Below are 21,580 nucleotides of genomic sequence, written 5' to 3' on the forward strand. Positions count from 1 at the left end.
AATAACTGAAAGAGCTTGTGTGTGTGGACAAACAGTGGCATTCTCCTTTTCCAAGAGTTCATGATTTGTGGTTTAGAATTTTACACTGCACAGAAGTCATATTGAACGTGGTAATTACTCATAAAACAACATCAGCACCAGGGATGACTTGTTGAGCTTTTACCTTTTATCCCCTGATAGCAGAGTGTTAACTGGTTCTTGGCACCCTTCTATGAAAAAGACCTGAATCCAAACATTTAGTCAATCATTATCAACACATTCACTTTACGGGAAGCTGACACACAAAATACTATAAACGTGGGAGAAAGCTGCGATCACAAGTCAATATTTTTAAGTTCAGCTGACACAACAAAAACTCATTTTAATTCCTGTCCCTGTCTTACGTTTTGAATGAAAGAATGAAAGATATTTGATCTTTTCTTTCTGGAGCATTTTTTAATTCATTCATTCAAGATTTAACAAGAAATGCATGTCAGAGAAACAATATATTGTGGTGATATAGTGTATACAGTACTATATATGATGTACAGATTGCCAGGCCAACAGAGGAACACAAGAGATTATTTTTAAAGTAGATTATCATTTACCCACATGCATGCCACTATAAAACTATTTTAACCCTTTTAATGATTAACACTGTGTAAATAGATGTTTCTGTCACTCTCAACCTGACACCCATTGAATTTATCATTATAATTTCAACTTGACTTTGTCCCCTAAACTTTTGAGTGGAATGATCACCTCGCTAAGTGTTGTTTGATATTTTAGTGTAATTCAGTTTCTATTAATTAATTATGCCATTGAGGCTATTGAAAAACATTTTTTAATTATGATGCTTAACCTTTTGAAACTTGAGCAAACTGGTTTAATGTCTTTCAAAAACATGGTGTGAAGGGAACAAGTAACTTAACAAGACATGGCTCAAACGTTAAATTTTTTTTTTTAAAGTTATAATAAAATTACCTGAAAAGATTTGGGAAAACAAAAAACAAAAACAAACTGAAAAAAAAACTGAGCTGAAAGGTGCTTTAAAAAAGTTTTTTTTCCCCTGTAATGTGATTTTAAATATGAAATTATTGCAATTTTAAATATAGTTTTAGGGATATTTTCTTCCCTATTTTGGGGGGGATTATTTTCTTATAATCCTCCCCTCTTTTTTAAGCTATTTTAAGGTAATTTCTTTGTCATATTTTACTTATTTTTTGCAATTCATTGGCCATGTCTTGACATGTTGTTCATTGCTTTTCCCCCTCACATCAAATGAAATCAAACCGATGTACTCAGGTTTCACTCTGATTTCTAAATGTTGGCCTGCTACTACTGTAACCTTGACTTACCACAATGTTTGCTGGGAATAAACAGACAATTGTGCAAAACGATATCTAACGCCCCCTCTTTTTCTTTGCGTGGACATAGCATTTAGCTTTCTGTAGCGGTAGTCTTTGGCTCTCCCTTCCTTTTTTGGACACCACCCCCATTGCCAGATATTGATCCTTCAGTTGTGTATAAAAAGCATTCAGTAGAAGAGGGAAGTTTTAAGACGAAATGGCTTGGGGTTCTTGCATCATTTGGGTTCCCTTTCTTCTCTCCTGTGTCTGTCAAGGTTCTGACAGCACACAAGGTAAGTCGAGTCAGTGTTATTTATAGCTCATTTTACAAATTTGTCTCAAAGGGCTCTAAAGCATGCAGCACCCTCTGTCCTTAGACAAAGAATGGAAGACACCTCAAACAGAGCAACTGAGAGGGATCCCTCTCCAAGGACAGACATGCAATAGACAATGTGTACAGATTAGACCAGAAATAATACACTCCGGGCATTCAGGATGACAATATGATAAATAGATTGTAAACACAGAACAGTAAACCATCTGTTCTCAGTTACAAATAGGTGGGTAAAATGTACATACTTTAAAACTCTTACAGTTGCATTCAGGGTCAGTGTTGAAATGTCTCTGTTTTCTCAGGCCACCTCGATGTGAAAAGTGTAATCAGCCATAAAGGAAACAGCCATACAGGAAATCCAGATGTGGACCGCATAATTTCAGCGATCCCGGTGAGTCCCCACTTATCCACAGTGGTTCTCAACCTTTTTCCATAAGGGACCCCTTTTCTATCATTGACTTAACTTACTGACTAAGTGACATTTTTATGGATATTTTATATTATATTCAAAAAATAACAACAGCAGTCCAGAACAAAATTGCACAATTAACCCAAATAGTAATAGTAATGCATAGTAATGCAATAACTCTAGAAAGTTTGTTTTAAATTGGCAGTTTGGATGATTTTTGAGCCAGTTATTTCCTGTGAACATTAATAGAGCTATAGGCTATAGGCTATAGGCTATAGGCTGGAAAAATGAAGTGTTTTCTACTTGCTTTGGCGGCCCTTAGCGTGATGGGGGAACCAGTGACTTATCAGGTAAAATAAACATTTATATAGCAATTTGGGCAATCCTTATAATGCTTTATCCTCTACCATGTTGACTTCAGATAACCTTTCCAGAAGGCATTGATCACCGGCATATCAATGTAACGGTATGTGATAAAAACAATTTTTAAAACATTTATCACATAAATCTTTTTTTTAAATAAACTTTTTATGTATGTCGACCAATCCAAAATATTTTACTCTTTTACAGTCAATTGTTGTCAGAACTTGTATTGGTGAGTGATTCTTCATACATAAAGTCTCCCATTTCAAATGCATACACTGCTCTAGGCTGAGTCAGAGGACATACTGTAACACGATATATACCTACTGCAAAATATGTTGTCTCTGTTATCTTCCTGAATTACTACGATGCCTTTTCAGGTATGAAGGAGCAGCTGGCACTGCTTAACAGTCAGCTTCAGCAGGCATATCTCAGCAACAGACAACTAGGTGAGGTATTCTTTCAGAACCTGAAGTACATCAGTAGTTCAAACTGTAGCTCTGATATTGATCTATTATGTTGTATCTATAACGTGCACTCTTCCTGACAGATAATGAAGCCTTTGGGTTGAGAAGGGAAGTCAGACTGCTGAACCTGCAGCTTGCTACATGCAGCTCCACAGCCTCAGCTATCACCGGCTGTAAGTGTTTGATTATATTCTGCATATATGGCACATGTTCAGCTGACACACATGGAACAAATGTTAAACTTTGTTTTTTATTCCTGGACAGCTTATCAAGCGCAGTTACTCAACAGAATGAAACAACTCCTGGAGACATTTGATAATGATTCTTTTTTGAGTGAGTTCACCTGACTTGGAGTTTAAACTCTCATGTTTTGTTGAATGTTTTGTAGCATGTCGTTTTAAATTTCTTGTGGCAATGAGTTTCAGTTTGAACCTAATCAAATTGTTTTGGTTTTGTCTAGTCTTGAAAATTATTGCACTCACCAAAGAGCTGAGTACATTAGAGAGGAGGGTCAAACATGCAGCTAATTCCACTGAAACCATAGATATTGGAGGTGAGTGTTGCTTTGCTTCACATCTCCTGGAAAAGTCAGAACAATTTAGCACCTTACCATCCTGTTATTTCCAACACCATCAACTCCATCATCATTTTTAACTTGAAATGTTTGAACTTGGCTCCAGCCGCTTGACATTTTCATCTGCAATGCTCATTTTGCTGGGGCTTCTGTGGGAATGCCTTTGCTAGATAAATCCACTAAATGTCTTTAATTTCAAAGTGTGAACTTGTGTCTGTCAGTGCTGCAGAGAGAGCTGCAAGACAAGACCAAGGAACTGAATGTAAATACGCAGAAGATTGAAACAAACCACCCAAACTCAATACTGAGTAAGAGCGTTTTTAAATTAATGGGATATTTGTATTACAGTATTATACTGTATGTAAGCTATACATGGTAAATAGTTGTAGCAATAATTGTGATTTGACTTGATTTTTTTTTGTGTCTGTGTGTTAAGTTCTTCAGATCATCTCGCTGCAAAATCAAATCTGGGATTTGGAACACGCAGAATCTGGAAAAGGACAAACTGGTCGTCAGCCCAGCAAAAGAATTCTGGGTAAATTGCTGCTCACATAACTGAAATATTTGCATGCTAATTGGCCAATTTGAGCTGAGCTGTCCCTTTAAGAAGTGTCCTTGTTGTCCTGTTGCCTCTGCTCCTAAAAGTTATATACTCCCTTACATCATGTCATTGTATATCTTCTTTCTGTTTAGCAGTTTTGTTTTGCAGGACTCCGTCTTTTAGCATTAAATGTTGAATGATTTGTTCTCTGCTTAATCACTTCCACTTCATCAGCTCTTCAAAGACAGCTGGACGTGAAGCTCAGTGAGCTGCGAGGCACCAGAAATGCAGATTCAACTAGTCAGTGCATTTTTCTACATCTGTCAATATTTTCTCTGTAATAAAAAAAAAAATTAAGAGTTTGGGACGTAACTTTTACTGACACACATTCTCTGTTGGTGCTGCAGTGCTGGAGCTGATTTCTGTGCACAGTAAGATCACAGCGTTGCAGAGGCTCATCAGTGTCCTCATTAAAGAATCCAGAACTAATGCTGCTGGTCAGTTGTTATACTTTGTGTCTTGAGATCTCATAGTGTTGTAGATTCTGTCTAATCTAGCATGTGACGAGCTTTATGTCACTGAAGCTTCATTTGTGCTTCTTTTTCAGATTACCAAAGGCAGTGGAGGCAAACAGTTGAGCTCCTTAAAAAGAAGATTTCAGAGTTAAATCGTGATGAGAACAACATGGAACTTAGTAAGTGTGCGACTCAACAAAATGCTGTTTTTTTGTTGAAATCGTTATGTTTACTACAGCAATTATTTGAAGCCACTTTCCTGTTTTTCTCCAGCCAAGGAAATTTTGAAGCTGCAGGCCGAGGAGGTCAAATTCAAACTGTTAATGACGAATGCCAAAAAGACAGTTGATCTCCAAATTCAAGGTGAATGCTCCTACAGCTCTGAGTTGAAAGTCACACTTGCTTGTGTAATGATAAACTAGAAATACATCTTATAGTTACTCTAACAGATACGTCAGGAGGGTATAAGCAATAGCTATTGTTTGTTTTTTTATACTAGAACTAAGACTTATTTTGGAGGAGGAGAGGAAACGACAAGAAAGCTTACAGAAGAAGCTGGAGGAAGCAGATTATGCCCAGGCACAACTGAGTAAGTATGAAAGAGAAGCAGGTTGATCGCCTGAAAAAATAGTACCCATATATTGCATGCATATATCACTTCCAAAAGTCAGTGTCAAAATATTGAAGTCTCTTCTTTAACTTTGTTTAGTCATGAAAATCATCAGCATAATGAAAGAAGTGAGAGAGCTAGATGATGATGAGCAACACCAGACAATATCACCGAGTCAAACCACCAGTGAGTCCTCCTCTGCTACTTCCACTGTTTACGTCAGGCTGAAAAGCAGCAGATAGCCAATGGTGGGAAGTAGCTAAGTACATTTACTCAAGTACTGTACATAAAGGAGCAGTGTGAAGGATTAAGTGGCATCTTGGGGTGAGGACTGCAGATTGTAACCAAGCATCTCCCCGTGCCAAATGTGATTCTCTGATAAGTAATGTTCCAAGCTTTCAATTAGTAATCACTTGAAAGTAAGGCGTGTGTTTTCGTTAATTTAGAGTGGGTGTATATATATACAGAAGGAGCAGATCCTCTTTTACAGACTCTGCCATGCTGCATCGCCGTGTAATGCTCAGATTTAGCCTTCACTGGCTCTGGAAAAGGCCTTGCGCATTTTTACGCTGATTTCCTAAAGGCCACTGTAGGTTGTCTACATGCCTGGAAAGCAAGGGGTGAGTGTGGGGCATTTTAGCTGGTTGCAATATGAAACCTCACCACTAGATGTTACCAAATCTCACATGCTGGTCCTTAAAACGTCTCTAAACATTTCATTGTTTTAAATCAGCTCTTCAGAATCTGCTTGAAGCCAAAGAAAGGGAAATTACCAAAGCTAAGGCTGAAATAAATGGTGAGTTTAATAAAACTACACTGAAAACTTAAAAGCACAATTTCAGTTGAGCGCTTCGATGACCTGACTTCATCTTTCTGTACAACAGATCTGCTGAGGAAACTGCAATCAAAGAGTGAAGAATGCTCTAGTTTTGAGGAAAGATATGAGGGTGAGTTGTAAATATGATTCCAACTAAAACCTCATCTTTTAGTTTCAGTTCTGATTTGATTTTTATGTGTGTTTCTATCAGCTGTAAAGACTGAACTGGAACAGCAGGTTGCAGAACTGAACAGAACTGGAGACCCCAAAGCAGCTCTCAGTGAGTACTGTGACACTGCGATATTGGCATCATGTGTCAGCACAGTGTATTGTTCACATCATAGAGGAATCTCTATTTTCACAAAAACTGTGTGTGCTCAGTTACTGCTCAGATGTGTAGTTGTGTGTGCTCTGTTTATCTGAATCAGTTGTCAGTGCAATAAACCTGCATGATGCTCTAAGGACTCTCACGGATCAGATCTCCACCACAGAAGACCCAGACAGGATCTCAGGTGGGGTTACAATTAAGGTTTCACACTGCAAACATGTATTTGTCTTGATGCAATATTTGGTCAGACATCGAGAAATTTCTATCCAGATTTAGATTTTTCACTACAGGCTTGACAATTTTTTTTCTTTCCTGAACTTATCATTTACGCTCCTCACAGAACTGCAGGGGCAACTGGAGAAGAAACAAGAAGAACTGAACTCTAAGATTGCAGACATAAAGAGACTGATTCCTAACCCCAAAACAGGTGAGCTGAATCTTTAACTGTCCAACTGCAGCTAAGTATTTCTTCTGATTTTGGGACTTTTGTTTAGACAAAACTGAACCAGAACACAGGCAATGAAGTGTTTGGTGTTCAAACCTCTCTGGTGGATGTCCCCCCAACCCCTCTGTTTGTCCCCTTCAATGTTGAAACAAAACCTACACCCTTGCTGCATGCCTTAAGAGTAATACAACTCTCATCAATGATACTTGTTCAAAAGACTTTGTCATGCTTATTTGTGGCATCTTTGGCAAGTTACGTACAGGTCAATTTAGAGAGCGTAGAGCATTTACAAGTCAGAGGAACTGTAAACATACAGGCCTAATGTAATTAAAAAATCTCTGCTCATTTTGACACTAATTGTGAAATAAATAGGTTGATATTTACAGAATTAAACATAATCAAAACAGAGGATTATCAAGTTATTTTGTTGATGGTGAACAAAATAGAGACCAGTTACTAGTTGCGTTCAAAAGAATTAGTTAAACTCACTGCGTGTTTGTTTATTTCAGTTTTAAAAGTCATTGAGCTGCAGAATCAGGTATGGGACCTTCAGAGAAAGGCTGCCAAGGGGACCACTGATGACCGTATAGAAGGTTTGTCTTATCTAAAATGCCACTTGAACAATGAAATAATGAAAAATACACATTAAAAAGTATTTTACTTTTTCTAGACTTGCAAGACAGAATGGAAGGCCTTATCAGTGAACTAGACAACAACGGTGACGACAACACAAAACTGAGTGAGTTTGAAATAATTATGAGAAATTCTGTCTAATAAGAGTATGTCTTGAGTTGAACTACATTCTTCCTCTTTCTCTGTTGTGGTGTGCTTTAGTGCTGACCATCATGGCCCTGCAGAGTCAGGTGGAGCAGCTGCAGAGGCAGCTGTCAAACCTCCACACGTCACAAACCACCCAGGCTACCCGTAAGTTTTCTAATGATTCTTTACGAAACCTCTGATCTCCACAACGTGCACAGCACCATATAGAATAAAATAATTCACAGCTGGTTTCGTAGAGCTATTTGATAAAACAAAGAGCAAATCATGACCAGCTGAGAAGGTTGTCTCTTACAAAGTTATTATTGGACATGGATCTTCTGCATCTTGCCAATAATAAGCGTGTTCTCGCTTTTTAAAATTCGTCACAGAGCTCGCAAATGATCTTGACACCAAGAAGGAAGAGCTGCAGAAACATATCAACGAGCTGAATAAGAAGAATGAGACAAACGCCAGGCTGAGTGAGTAAAAAGTGTAACATGGTGTCTTTATTCATGATTAAGAAACTGTCTGACACGTATTTATTTACAATACATTATGTCTGTTTCTCAGTTCTCAAAGTCACTAATCTGCAAAACCAACTCAGAAACCTAGAGAAAAAAAAACACGATGACAAAGCAACGTCAACAATTTCTCGTAAGTATCTCATTTTCAAAACAGTCGAACATGTAATTAATCGCCAACTAATCTAATAAATGATTAATCGGTTTGAGTAATTTTTTGTAAGGAAAGTCAAAATTTGGTGGTTTCTTTACTGAATCCCTTTGAGTTGTGGACAAAACAAGACATTTTAGGACATTCTTGGACTTTGGGCAACACTGACATTTTTCGCCTTTTTCTGATGTTTTATAGACCAAACACCTAATCGATTATTAAGAAATTACTCAACAGATCGAAATTATCTTTAGTTGCAGCCCTACTGAATTTACTTCATAAAATTTGCTGTTTGATGACATAAAGCAAAACTGACTTTTCCAGACCTGAAGAAGCAACTGAAGGACAAAGAGGCGGAGCACGCTCGTGATCAAGCTCAGGTTAAGAGTAAGTTGTGGAGTCTTGGCGAAATATTTTGGTCTCTGCTGAAAAGCAATGACTGACTTTACATGACATTGTTTTCGATTAGCCCTTCAGACTCTGCTTCAAGACACAGAGAGGGAACGTAGCATTGCTCAGGCTGCAGTCAGAGGTGAGTTGGTTTCTTTATAGCAGGATAGCAGTAAGTAAGAGTGCTCTGAAGGGAGAGATTTGACAACCTGGGTTTCTCTTTTTATGCAACAGATCTGAACGAAAAACTGACATTAAAGACTAAAGAATGCTCTGGTTTTGAGCAAAGATATGAGGGTGAGTTGTAAATATGACTCCAGCTAAAGGCTCCGATGAGCTATGTTTTAGTTTCAGTTCTGATTTGGTTTTTGTGTGTGTTTCTGTCAGAGTTAAAGACTGAATTTGAACAGCAAATTGCAGAACTGAACAGAACTGGAGAGTCAGAAGCAGCACTCGGTGAGTACCGTTACACTGCAGCATTGCCATTATAGCCTGTAGCCTATAGGACAGTACAGTATTCACATATAGCTGAAATCTCTCAGTCATGATGACAGCTGCCTCTGCTCAGTTACTGCTGAGATGTGTAGTGACGTGTGCTCTGTTTATCTGACTCAGTTCTTAGTGTGATAAACCTGCATGATGCTGTGAAAACTCTCATGGATCAGATCTCCACCACAAAAGACCCAGACAAGATCTCAGGTGAGTTACAATGAAAGTGAGTCAGGGCAAATTTGTATCTGTATGAGCAATTTAGTTTTACATTGAGAAATTTGTATTCCTCAATTAATCAACTTGTTAGACCAATCATTGGTTAAAAAGGTGAATGTATCTACATTACATGATCACATTTTTTTCACTTGTTTTAACCAAAGTAAGTTAACTGGACTAAAGACATTTAGATTCTGTGAGTCACTTTACTGTCTTGTCAAATGTCTTCACAGAGCTGCAGAGACAACTGGAGGAGAAACAAGAGGAACTGAACTCCAAGACTGCAGACATAGAGAGACTGATTCCCAACCCCAAAATAAGTGAGCATTTTGATTTGATACACTGTGATTACCTGAATCACTGTTTAACTCCAAATCATCTTTATTGTTGTAACTTAATATCAAAAATATTTTCAAATGTTTACAAACTGACTCAAATAATTATCCAGTTTTGTGATAAAGTTGCAAACTTCGAGTATTTTTCTTGTTTTATTTTATTATTTTTGCAGTAATGACAGTAATGACAGTAATGACGAACATTATCTACGTACAGACTGTGGACATAAAATACCACAAGGTGGTGCAATTGCATCAACCAAGTTAAAAAAAAACAGCTAAAATGATCCAAAACCTTAATGAAAATGTATATTACACACAAAGTCAAATTTGGATAAATGATAAATGTTCTGCTTGGTTTGAAAGAAACATGTGAATGAACCCAGAATAACTGAATTCATCTTTTTCCTCATCATTTAATTCTTTTTGTGCAATTTCATGTCCACATATGTAAAGTGCCCTTGAGTATTTTATTTTATTTTATTTTATTTTTTTAATCATCCTAATCCACCAATGTCTTTAGTATCAGTTCACAACTGGCGGCAATAAACCCAGTGTAAGTCACTTCACGTTTGTCACAGTTTTAACAATCATTGAGCTGCAGAATGAGATATGGGACCTTCTGGCTGCCAATGAGACCACCGATGGCAGTGTGAAAGGTTTGTCTATTATGAATCATTCAGACTGACATTGTTGAAGAACTGAAATCACAAATGACAAAAATTCATTGACATTAAAGACTATTTACTTTCTTAAAGAATTGCAAGACAGAGTGAATGGCCTTATCAGTCAAATAGATGACAAAAGCAACGACAACACAAAATTGAGTGAGTAACTGCAAACCAAAGTCTTTTTTTCATCACCTCTCTGATGAGTGAATCTCTGTTATCCCCCTCTTAGGATTCTATTACAGAATATCTCCTGAATTGAACTACATTTTGTCCTCTTGTTTGTGGTGTGCTACAGTGCTGCAAATCATGACCCTGCAGATTCAGGTTGAGCAGCTGCAGAAACAGCTGTCCGATCTCCAGATGTCACAAACCTCTCAGGTGACCCGTAAGTATCTGAACTGATTCTTCACAAATCCCAAAACAAGCAAATCATGGCCTGCTTATAAGGTTGTTTTTATTATTTGCACCCTGACTTCCTGCATGTAACTAACAAATGTATCCTCACCTCTATGATTTGCCTCAGAGCTCACAAATGATCTTAAAGTCAAGAAGGAGGAGCTGCAGAAATATGTCGACGATCTGAATGAGAAGAATCAGAAAAACGCCAAGCTGAGTGAGTTAAGTGGGAACATGGTGTCCTCTTTAATAACTGAGGAAACAGTCTGAAGTGTTGTACTGTATCTTATGTTCTTCCTGTGTACCTCAGTTGTGACAACCACTAATCTGAACAACCAACTCAGAAACCTGGAAAAAGAAAGGCAGAACAAGGAACAAACAAATTCTGCTGCAATCGCGGGTGGGTGTCTCACTCCCCTTTCACATTACTGAGTTCATGTATTAGCAGTAGCTCCTTACTTAATATGAAACACACCTTACTTATTTCTAGAGTTGAAAAAACAACTGAAGGCAAAAGAGGAGGAGCACTCTCGTGATCAAGCTGAGATTAAGGGTACGTTCAGTACGAGCATGTGTAGTTTTCTGCAGCAAGAGATAATAAAGATTAAGAGGAATGTGTTTTTTGCACTAGATCTGCAGGATAAACTGAACCAGACAGAGGCGCAGTGTTCCAGTTTTGAGAACAAACTTGAAGGTGAGTATAACTTCTGTTGACTTGTTACTTACCGTCCCTGCTGGCCAATTATGCCACTCCCTTATGATTTCACTATGAATTTTTTTTTTTTTCAATTTTTTAAAGAGAATATCACTTACTGTCTTGCAAATCAACCCCTCCAGAGGACTTCTCAGGAAAAATAAATTTTTACAAGAGTTGGGGTTGTTGTGTATGACAGAGGATTAGGACCATGTTAAAGGAAAAAAAGTTAATATAACGAGAATAAAGTCATAATTTCGAGAATAACGTCTTAATATCACGAGAAAAAGGTTGTGATGTTACTAGAATAAAGTCGCAGTTTAACAAGGAAAAAAGTCCTAACTTTATGAGAATCAAATTGTAATATTTCAAAAAATAAAGTGGCAATTTCGCGAGACAAAAATTCGTAATTTTATGAGAATTGGATAATTAAATAAATACATTATATAAATATTTTAATTTATTCTCATAATATTACGACTTTTTTCGAATAATATAACAACTTTATTCTCGATGTCTCAAAAAAAATGTGGCCTTAAAACTCTGTCGTAGTTACGGACAGTGATCAGCTCATGATCTCCTGATAGCCAGATAGCCCCCAGAAGTGGCTGTAAAGGTGAAATGAGTAATTATGGGCAGAGAGGGCAACCCTGGCAGATGTTGCCTATTAAAACGTCCATTTTGACCAGCATATAGAAATTTGTATTTTAGGGAATAAATTGTCCTTAGATTGCCTAATTTAAGGCATTAATATGTTTAATCTCCCTTTGTATGTGGGATCAACAGTTGTTACAAATGTGTCTAATTGTGTGTGTAGATCTGCAGAACGACCTGGATGCTAAAATGAAGGATCTGCAGTCCAAATCTGAGTCTGTTACTTCACTTGGTGAGTGGTGTAGCCGTGTTACCCAACAGTGACTCCATAAATGAAGAAGTGTGGGCAATAAATGTCTTGTGATCTGCATATAAAGTTGTAAAGGGGACCTTTGTGCTCATTTTAAGTTAAAATACCTCCATTTTAGTGCCTGTCTCTTAAAGCCCCTTTCCCGAAAAAGTCAACTTTGCTCTCTGATTGGTCAGCGTTTCTGACTGGAATGGAGAACAGCAGATCTTTCTACTGTAGAAGCTTCAGATTAAACCGGACATGATCCAGCAGGAATTTTGTTCTGAAATCTTTGAGAAATTAACAACAACAGCACCCATATTTCCATGTTTTTCCTGACTTTTAGCATATAACTACATGTAGCAGCATGCTTGCAGTCGGGGAATGACTGTGAGTATAGCCGCACTTCCTTTTGAGGAAAATCTCCAATAAAAGCTTTTATGACAATAAATCTTCATGACCAGACGTGTTTCAGCAGGAACATGATCTTTTGGAGGAAATTAACAGCATCTGCAACCAAGATTACAGGGTTCTCTGTAGTAGTGAAGGCAATGTAATGTTAACACTTGCAGTAGTATGCCGTGTCTTTTCTTATTTAAACCTTTAAAACCCAAACAAATTGGCTTAATTCATTTTATAAACCTTGAGAAACATGCAATCAACAAACTTGGCATGAAATGTCCTGCAAATTGAAAAAAAAGAAAAAGTAAAACATGACAAAAAAATAACCTGACAATATGAGAGAGAAAACCATTTACTATTAAGAAAGCTATATTTATAATTATGACAACATATTTAAAATTAGGGTTACAGAGAAACATAGATTTGATTTGTTTATTTTATTTTATTTTATTTTATTTTATTTTATTTTAGTACTTTTTCTAGGTCATTGTCAGTTTTTGTCCTGTTATTATATTATTTCTGCAACTTTTTACTAATTTCTTGCTAAGTTTTGAGTCATTTCTTGTTAAGCTGCTCATTGCCTTCTTTCCATGTTTAAAAAAAATCAAGACAATTTGCTCAGGGTTCAAAGGATTAAATTTTGGCAATTTGTAATAAGAAAATCATACATTGTTACATTCCATAGCCTCTATATGTCATAAAATAAGGAAAAGCAAGAAAGGTCCCCTTTAAATGAAAAACTTTTGACTATTTGAATCCTGTTCTTCAGTTTAACCACTTTTAAATGTGGTTCCTTCAGCTCTTCAAGTTTCTACACTAAGCCTGCAACTGGAGGAGCTAAAGAGACAACTACAAAACACTGAATCTGACGCCAAGATCAAAGGTCAGCGTGTGTGTGCACGTGTGTCATTGTGACTACACAGTTCATGTTGTCCATATGCTGATGTATTGCATCCTTTCTGAGATGTTTAGTTTTCATGTTGTTTAAATTAAGCACTACAATAAGTGCACAAAGTATGGTGAATATGCAGCTCAGTGAGAAAAGAGAAAAATAAAAAAATAAAAAATAAAAAAAAAGAGAAAAATATTTAAACAATGATGAAGTGCTTTTCATCTCAAGGCATAAAAAGGTGGGATGTACCGGGTTTAAAAGTGTTCTGTGCTTCTTCTGCAGAACTTCAAAAAATTATAGATGAAAAAAATGAGGAGCTGGCCAGAAAAACAGAGGAGCTCAAACAAAGGAGCACTCAACCACAGAGACGTGAGTAGAAAATGATTAACAACCCACTGAAAGAGTCAAAAGCATTGAGTTTTATGTATAATCAAGATGGGGAGTTACAAATGCTGGAATTTGGTTATCAGTGTTTGACCCTTTTTCCAGTTTTGCAGATTATTGCAATACAAACACAGATTGAGAAGTTGGCGACCGTGGCAGCAAATGACACTGATTACCGTAAGATTAACGGTGAGTGACAGAAACATATCTTGACATACATAAAGGAGTAATAACATTTCATGAACCAAATATTTTGAATAAACAGTTCAAATGAAACATGCACACATGAAACAATTTTTTTTTGTTTTCTTCCAGCACTCCAGGCTCATTTGAATTATTTGGTTGAAGGAATTCGAGATGAAGAAAATGAAAATACTAAATTGGGTGAGTCATTGTCAAATGACAAGAAAGTGAATGATTCTATCGCTGTTGATCATGGTTTTGTCTCCACTTAATGTATCTAATCCTTTTTTTCTGTTAGTGTTTAAAATCTTGGCTCAACGGGATGAAATAGCAAGATTGGAGAAGCAAGAAAAGATACAAACACAAGCAGCATCGCAGAAAATTAAAGGTGGGGAGTTGTATGTGCAAGCCAAATTTTGTTCTGAATATTTTTTCAGTCATTTTGAAGAACAAAAAAAACCCAAAACATCTTGTCTGTCTAGATCTAGAGAATGAACTGGAGGACATCAGAAAAAGGATAGAAGAAAAGACTCAGCTGCTTGATTTAAGTGATACGAGGATTGCTAATTTGAGTAAGTGTCATCTGCTCATCTTTGGTCAGAAAAAAAAAACAACGATCAAATAGCATCAGGATATTAAAAATAGCTTGCTTTGTCTTTTCTTAGCGGCTCAGATTATGGAACTTCACAAGAAAATCAAACCACTGGAAAATGAGATATCAGACCTTAAAGAAACAAGTACTGAAAGCACTACAGGTGAAGAACACAATGTGACCGTTACATTGTAATATGCCACCAAGGAATATATACACAGATTTAATGATTTTGTCTTTTATTGATCTTAAAATCTTTTTTAGAGATTCAAAAGAGACTGGATTTGACAAAGAAGCAACTACAAGACAGTGAACTTCGACTCAGTGATGCAGATGCAAAGAATTTTGACCTGAGTAGGAATATGTCTTATTTGCTGATGTTTCTTGTGTCGGTTGTTCCCTGTGAGCACAAAATAACACTGTGTCTGTGTCTGTGCCTCTGCTAGTAATGGAGATCGCTGATCTGAGGACACAGCTGAAAAAGGCTCTGAGAAAGCCACCCCTGCCTACTGAAAACGACAGAAACGGTTTGTCAATCTGTTACTTTCAAACCATTGTGTCCGCTGACGTCTAATGCATTATTTCTTACTGTGTATGCTAGAAAAAAATCTTCTAAAGGCAATCATGTGATGACTAAATCATCAGTAATTTTTCCATTCAGCTGTTTTTTGTCTTCTCTCAGAATTGGAACAACAACTACAAACACAACAAAGAGAGAACAGAAAACTTGACAGCATAAATAAAGGTATGTATTGTACATTACAATGGCTTAACGGGATAATTTGACATTTTGGGGAAAAATGCAGATTTGCTTCTTTTTTTAGAGTTAGATGAGAAGATTGATACCACACTTATGTCTGTATAAAGCTACAGCCAGACACCTCTCAGCTTAGCTTAGTTTAGCACAAAGACTTGAGGCAGAGGGAATATGCCAGCATGGCTCCGTCTAAAGATATAGTTAATGTGTTGAGTAAAATAACTTGAAATAATCTAAGCAGCAGCGATGATCAGATTTAATCGAATTCTTTATATATGCTCGGCAAAGGTGTTTCAGTGCTAATTTTCTTATCTCCTTTCGCATACATTGGACCATCCCTTTCGAAAAGACGGGAGATAATGCGCTTCCTCATTTAAAGCAAAGCACCGTTTGGCTATTCACAAAAATTCATTGTGCCTATCTTGCATAAACTAAACAATTATTTCCATACAATCACAAAGCGGGCAGGAGGGCGAGCTAAGCAACCATTCTCAATGTGAATGTTTCTATATCTTGCATGATACAACACAGTTAAAGTGAGCATTGTGGTTTCACCACGGCTGACCCATGTCAGTAAGTGATTCTGTTGCATTATTATGTATCCACATGTATGTGCAGTTGGATTGTCCTTACACCTGGGTTGTCTTTTCCTAAGTCCCACTCTCACCTTATGATGTTTTCCCTTTGATTTTTTTTATTTATTTTTTTTTATAAATTATTTATTTTATAGAGTGGATACAGATTTTTCATTTTCAATATCACTTATCACTTCTTCAAGAAATCAAATTTCGTGACCTAATTATGTTTAAGATACTATCCACAAATACAATGCAGTCGTCTGCAATAATTGCATTCCCACCCACACAAATTTATGCGTCCTTATTCCATACATACACACAGACATACACACCCTGCCTGATCACCACCCACAGACACACACACACACACACACACACACACACACCTGCCTGATCTCCATCCACAGACACACACACACACACACCCTGCCTGATCACCACCCACAGACACACACACACACACACACACACACACACACACCTGCCTGATCTCCATTCACAGACACACACACACACACCCTGCCTGATCACCACCCACAGACACACACACACACACACACACACACACACCTGCCTGATCTCCACTCACAGACACACACACACACACCCAGCCAGATCACCACCCACACACACACACACACACAAACACACACACACACACACACACACACACACACACACACACACACACACACACACACACACACACACACACACACACACACACACACACACACACCTGCCTGATCTCCACCCACAGACACATACGTACATATACACAAAGGCACATGCACACTAAGGCATACAGACATGATAAACAAGACAGGATGAATTTTCTACACGGGTTACTTAGAGTTTATAGGTGCTGGGTGATTTGAGACTCAAATTTATGGAGCTTCATAGATTGGGCTCCAGAACTGGTGAAATTGTTTCTCTTTGTTGATGTCTTCCTACATTATCCTTTCAAAGCAAAGGTAGTGTTTCATTTAAGTTCTCAATTTTTTGAAGTGTGGGTGCTTTGACCTTATTACGTTTTCTTGAAGTCAAGGAAAAGTATTTTGGAAACGAACCGGAACATTATTTTTTTTAACTATCCAACCGTAGCCTATTCCTAATGTCTCTTGGTGTTTGATTCATGTCAGTGTTTGAACTTTGTTCCTCTGTCAGACTTAAGGCAAGAGATCAAGGAACTGCAAACGTGCTGCACTGATGATGACAGCCAGTGTGACGGTGAGATCCTCAGTATGACCTCATTCAAACTCTATCCGTGTAGTTGTCCTGCGGATCCACTGCATCATATGATTTAGTGTTTTTTTTTAACTGAATATTTCATCAAGCAGATTTACAAAGACAACTGCGGCAGAGCCAGGAGGATGCAGATCGCCTGCAGCAGCAGCTGCTCACCAAAGATGCCGACCTTAAACAGCTGCAGCAGGATTTGGAGCAGATTGGTAAGGATAACATACTGCAGGAAGACTACAACAGTAAGTTCTACAGACAACATTAGAAAATTCACAGTCTGTATATATTAGCAGAGGTGACAAACATAGAACTGCCTGTCAAAGAGTCCAATGCAGGCCACTGGATGACTTTTACACACCACACATCAATGATGCACTTCTGAAGGCTAAGAGGTGTCGAGCAATTTAAACAATGAGCCAGCCTGTTTTCATCTCCAGGTCATCAAACACTGACCCTTTTCACACCCCCCTGCATGTGATGAAGTAAAACATATTTTGTTTTGTTTAGAGACAGATAATAGTTAACTTACAGACAACCAGTGTAATAATGTGTTTCTGTATCTCTGAGATCCAGTGCGTCATTTTATGTCATTTTTTTTAACCACACATTTCATCAAACAGAGTTAGCGAGACAACTGCAGCAGAGCCGGGATACAGCTGATAACCTACAGCAGCAGCTGCTCGAGAAGGATGCCCAACTGCAGCAGACATTAGAAGAACACAACAGGGAGAGGAACACGCTGCTGAGTGAATACGATTGTATGTTCAACCCTCTGGCAATAAGCAAATTCATTCAGTAAAATAGGGAAGAAAAGGTAGTTGTTGCCCTCGTGATTCATAATACAATGAATAAACTTTCTTGTCTTTTTTGTCTCAATTCCAGACCTGGAAAATGAGAAGAAAAAACTTGAGGATACTGTAAATGGTAGTTATTTGTTCTAATCAACAAGGTGCAGAGAAAACACTGTGACATTAACTCAACCCAAGAAAACGTGCTGCTCTTTCTCTCTCTACAGAACTTCAAAGCAAACTGGCTGATGTGGAAGATAAGACAATCTATACCCGTGAGTCACACAGGAGTTCAATAATGTTTTGTACATTATCAGCCTGCATTTTCTTTAACATTTCTAGGTAGTGTTAACATTGAAATCCTACATGATGAATGTTCAAACTGCATAAATGATTGTGATTCCCAGATGTCATCTCCCTACAGTTCTCTTTTTACATCAGGGGTAAACATCGGCATTTACCACACAGGCAGGATGTAATGAAAGATGTCAGGCAGTTGCAATATGGGAATTGTGGGATCCAGGTTGTCGAAGCTTGAACCCTTGATTAGACCCTCAAGCAAGGAAACCTCAGCTTCTGCTGCTTCAGTGTTGTGTCATTTAATTTAATTGACTGTTCAAGCTTTATGGCAGTGACACTCTAAATCACTGATTTAAACCTTTGAATGCCAGTGTCCTTTCAAAATTGTATGTAAAGATAAACACTAATATCAACATTTCTTGATTTACAGAGAAGATGACCTTTGACCCAAACACAGCTCATCCAAGAATAACTCTGTCTGCTGATAACACTGAAATGTCCACAAGTGAGGAAATACAAAATGTCCCCGACCACCCAGGCCGGTTTGATGGGGTTCTCGCAGTCCTAGGCACGACTGGATTCTCAAGTGGCAAACATTACTGGGAGGTGTCTGTTGGTGGGAAGCTTTGTTTCCACATTGGGATGGCCAGTGAATCTGCTCAAAGACGGGGAACGATATCATTCAATCCAGGAAATGGTTTCTGGACTCTAGTCCTGAACAAACAGGGTCAGTACAAAGCTTTGGATAAGAGAGCCGTTAATATTCAAGTTCAGAGGCAGCCTCTTACACTGGGAATTCTGCTGAACTACAAAAAGGGAGAGATTGTTTTTTACGACGCTCATGCCAGATCTCATATGTACTCATTTGTAGGTCAAAGCTTTACAGACAAAATCCATCCATTTGTCAATTTTTGTGTTGAGGACACTCAAAATCAGTCACCGATAACATTACTCCCTCCTGGATCGGTTGACTGGATAAAATAGTGAACAGGGCAAGTTGTGTTTTTTGCCTGTGATACATCTCATACATGCTCATCTAAAAACAATCCCTATGAGTGCAGAATATTTCTCAGGCACACATCTCTTAGTACTGCCCTCGATTGTTTCAGGCAATAAAACACTGACAAATAAACAAGAATGCATTTTGTTTATTTTTTTTTAATGTTTGAAAAAGAACACTTCCTCTTGTCCATGTCATTTCTGGCATTTCAAACTCTAGGCCCTCTAGGGAAATATCAGGCCTGGAAGTTTATTTATGTTACAGTCAGATGTTAAACCTGTTTACTTCAAGTTCACGCAGTTGGCAGAGCATCACTCATGATAACCTCATTAAGAAAACATTTGAGCCATATAAAAAAAATTGGTGTAATGTGTGAAACTGGTGTAGGAAACAGAATAGAAACAGCTTATATTGAATGAACAGTTCTTTTCCTAATGAAAAAGTTTCACCTTTGCAAAGCCCATCACAGTTGCACAAACATTTGTCTAAGGACAAGTATCTCAGCTCTAACACAAGTTTCCTGTCACATCACCTCTTTTAACACTTTTCACTTGATTTCCATTACAATGCAAACAATGGTCAGTCTCTTCCTGCTGTACCGGCTACGCTCCTGTAAAAATGGGCAACAAAAACTGGGTCCCGCTCTTCCAGTATGTGCAGGAAATGATTCCTCTCCTCTTCTCCCCAAGACTCAAACCACTGGGTCCACAGGCGCAGCTGGCATTCAAAGATGTTTGGTAGTCTGTCTTTAACCTTTTAGGTGTACAAAAAGATAAAAGTTAGAGATTACATAACTGATGCTGCTATGCTAACTATGATAACAGTTAATTCTATGGCATATTTTTTGTGACAGTTGTTTTTTATGAAAAGTGCTATATAGGGGTCGACCAATATTGGTTTTTTAGCGCTGATACCGATTATTAGGACTTCATGAGACCAATACGCATTTCCAATAAAAATTTAAATATTTCTGTTAAAAATCTGGATTACAACAAACTCCAATATCAACCTTTGTTTAAATGCCTTTAGCAAATGTTAAATGTAACCTGAAACTGTCTACATCATATACAGCAAGTTCCCAGCAAATATTTTTATAAAGTCATGTGAGAAAGTCAAAGATCCTCCCATGCTGACACCTTGCACTATTTAATTCATCAGTTTTATCGGCAGTCATTAAAATAAAATGCTGATACAGACAATCACAAAAATGCCAAAAATCGATCCGATATTCGACCAGGCAGATAATCTGTCTGAAAAGTGCTATACAAATAGAATCTTATTGATTGACTGACTGATTAATTGCTAACATCACTCTCTGGAGCCTCTGTTAAGAAGTTACATTGCATACAGTACCTGCAGAGTGCTGAGTGAATCTAGGAGGGTGCACACTTTCCCTGGCACAGCTTTGCCCAGGAGGTCCTGCAGGAACCGCTCCCTCTGGTTGGCGTTCCAGCCCTGGAACCAGCTCAGGACGCACCGCTGCTCCTGGAGGCTCACATAGGAGATGGGCTCCGGCTCTCTCACCCTTCCTGCACCGGGAGAGGCGCAGGACAGGTTCTCAAGACTGGGAGGGCTCACTACACCCTGCGGAGCTGATGGAAAGTCCTCCGTGGTGGGAGTGGAGCAGCCGGTCCAGTGTTGTGCTGCAAAGGTCGGTGATGCCTCTGTCGGACCTCTGAAGTTGTGAGACAGCATGTCTGTGTGTCTGTGGCTGTCTGCGGGTTGCTGATTTGAGCCTTGGCTGACATGATTGAACCACGACATCTTTGGAAAGACAGGTTTGTTTAAACCCCAGAGAAGCCAGTTATCCCTCGGCTGTGAGTTAATCAGCTATGCCAGCTGCACGGTCTGGTCTGGGTAACGTTAACATGTAGCGTAGCTTATACTTAAGAAATTCTACCGTCGGGGTCTGGATTTAAAACTAAACTCACAATTAACTGCTCTTATTGCCAGTGCCCATCTTTTTGGGAAAAAAAAAGCTTAAATCACCTTATTGTCGGCATATCTGAAGTGTAGCGAGGTTGAACGAGAGTCGCTCTCATCTTTCTGACGGACATACAGGAAGACTGAGCGGTTAGCTCACTAGCTTTGCTGTGAAGGAAATCAAGCTTGCGCAGATTTTGCGCAGTTTGTCGCTGTCAAAATTAAAAGATGAGCGGTAATTTGTGTTTTATATATAAGACGCATTTAATAGTATTGACAATGAATTTTGTGTGTTTTGGG

At 38.2% G+C, this 21,580-nt stretch overlaps 2 protein-coding genes across 3 annotated transcripts; one reads left to right on the forward strand and one right to left on the reverse strand.

Annotated features, from left to right (window-relative positions):
- The first annotated feature begins 1,498 nt into the window (after positions 1-1,498).
- LOC121951298 (uncharacterized) lies at positions 1,499-19,495 on the forward strand. 2 transcript variants are annotated; one of them, XM_088085014.1, is made up of 56 exons: positions 1,499-1,621; positions 1,965-2,053; positions 2,493-2,537; positions 2,642-2,666; positions 2,815-2,883; positions 2,985-3,074; positions 3,166-3,234; positions 3,362-3,454; positions 3,697-3,783; positions 3,912-4,010; positions 4,251-4,316; positions 4,424-4,513; positions 4,624-4,710; positions 4,805-4,894; positions 5,031-5,120; positions 5,241-5,327; positions 5,875-5,937; positions 6,026-6,088; positions 6,170-6,238; positions 6,387-6,470; positions 6,627-6,713; positions 7,241-7,324; positions 7,402-7,470; positions 7,566-7,655; positions 7,880-7,969; positions 8,061-8,144; positions 8,487-8,549; positions 8,632-8,694; positions 8,787-8,849; positions 8,940-9,008; positions 9,168-9,251; positions 9,494-9,580; positions 10,177-10,254; positions 10,354-10,422; positions 10,562-10,651; positions 10,790-10,879; positions 10,973-11,062; positions 11,153-11,215; positions 11,294-11,356; positions 12,174-12,242; positions 13,441-13,524; positions 13,816-13,902; positions 14,023-14,106; positions 14,233-14,301; positions 14,399-14,488; positions 14,583-14,672; positions 14,766-14,855; positions 14,957-15,046; positions 15,139-15,219; positions 15,375-15,437; positions 17,195-17,257; positions 17,368-17,478; positions 17,890-18,027; positions 18,152-18,193; positions 18,285-18,332; positions 18,788-19,495. In XM_088085014.1, the coding sequence occupies exons 1-56, from the start codon at positions 1,546-1,548 to the stop codon at positions 19,339-19,341; spliced, it is 4,860 nt and encodes a 1,619-aa protein (XP_087941140.1). In that variant the 5' UTR covers positions 1,499-1,545; the 3' UTR covers positions 19,342-19,495. The 2 variants fall into 2 exon arrangements, with proteins under 2 accessions (XP_087941140.1, XP_087941139.1); XM_088085013.1 differs by having other exon boundaries at positions 1,502-1,621; positions 17,368-17,511.
- On the reverse strand, positions 19,486-21,465 carry c12h14orf119 (chromosome 12 C14orf119 homolog). The gene is made up of 2 exons (XM_042497843.2): positions 20,711-21,465; positions 19,486-20,110 (listed from the first exon to the last, which is right to left on the reverse strand). Exons 1-2 carry the CDS (start codon positions 21,119-21,121, stop codon positions 19,937-19,939), a joined length of 585 nt encoding a protein of 194 aa, XP_042353777.1. The 5' UTR covers positions 21,122-21,465; the 3' UTR covers positions 19,486-19,936.
- Positions 21,466-21,580: the final 115 nt, after the last annotated feature.

The sequence above is a fragment of the Plectropomus leopardus genome, chromosome 12, assembly GCF_026936395.1.
Source record: "Plectropomus leopardus strain MGB_pleo_1.0 chromosome 12, ASM2693639v1, whole genome shotgun sequence".
NCBI lineage: Eukaryota > Metazoa > Chordata > Actinopteri > Perciformes > Serranidae > Plectropomus > Plectropomus leopardus.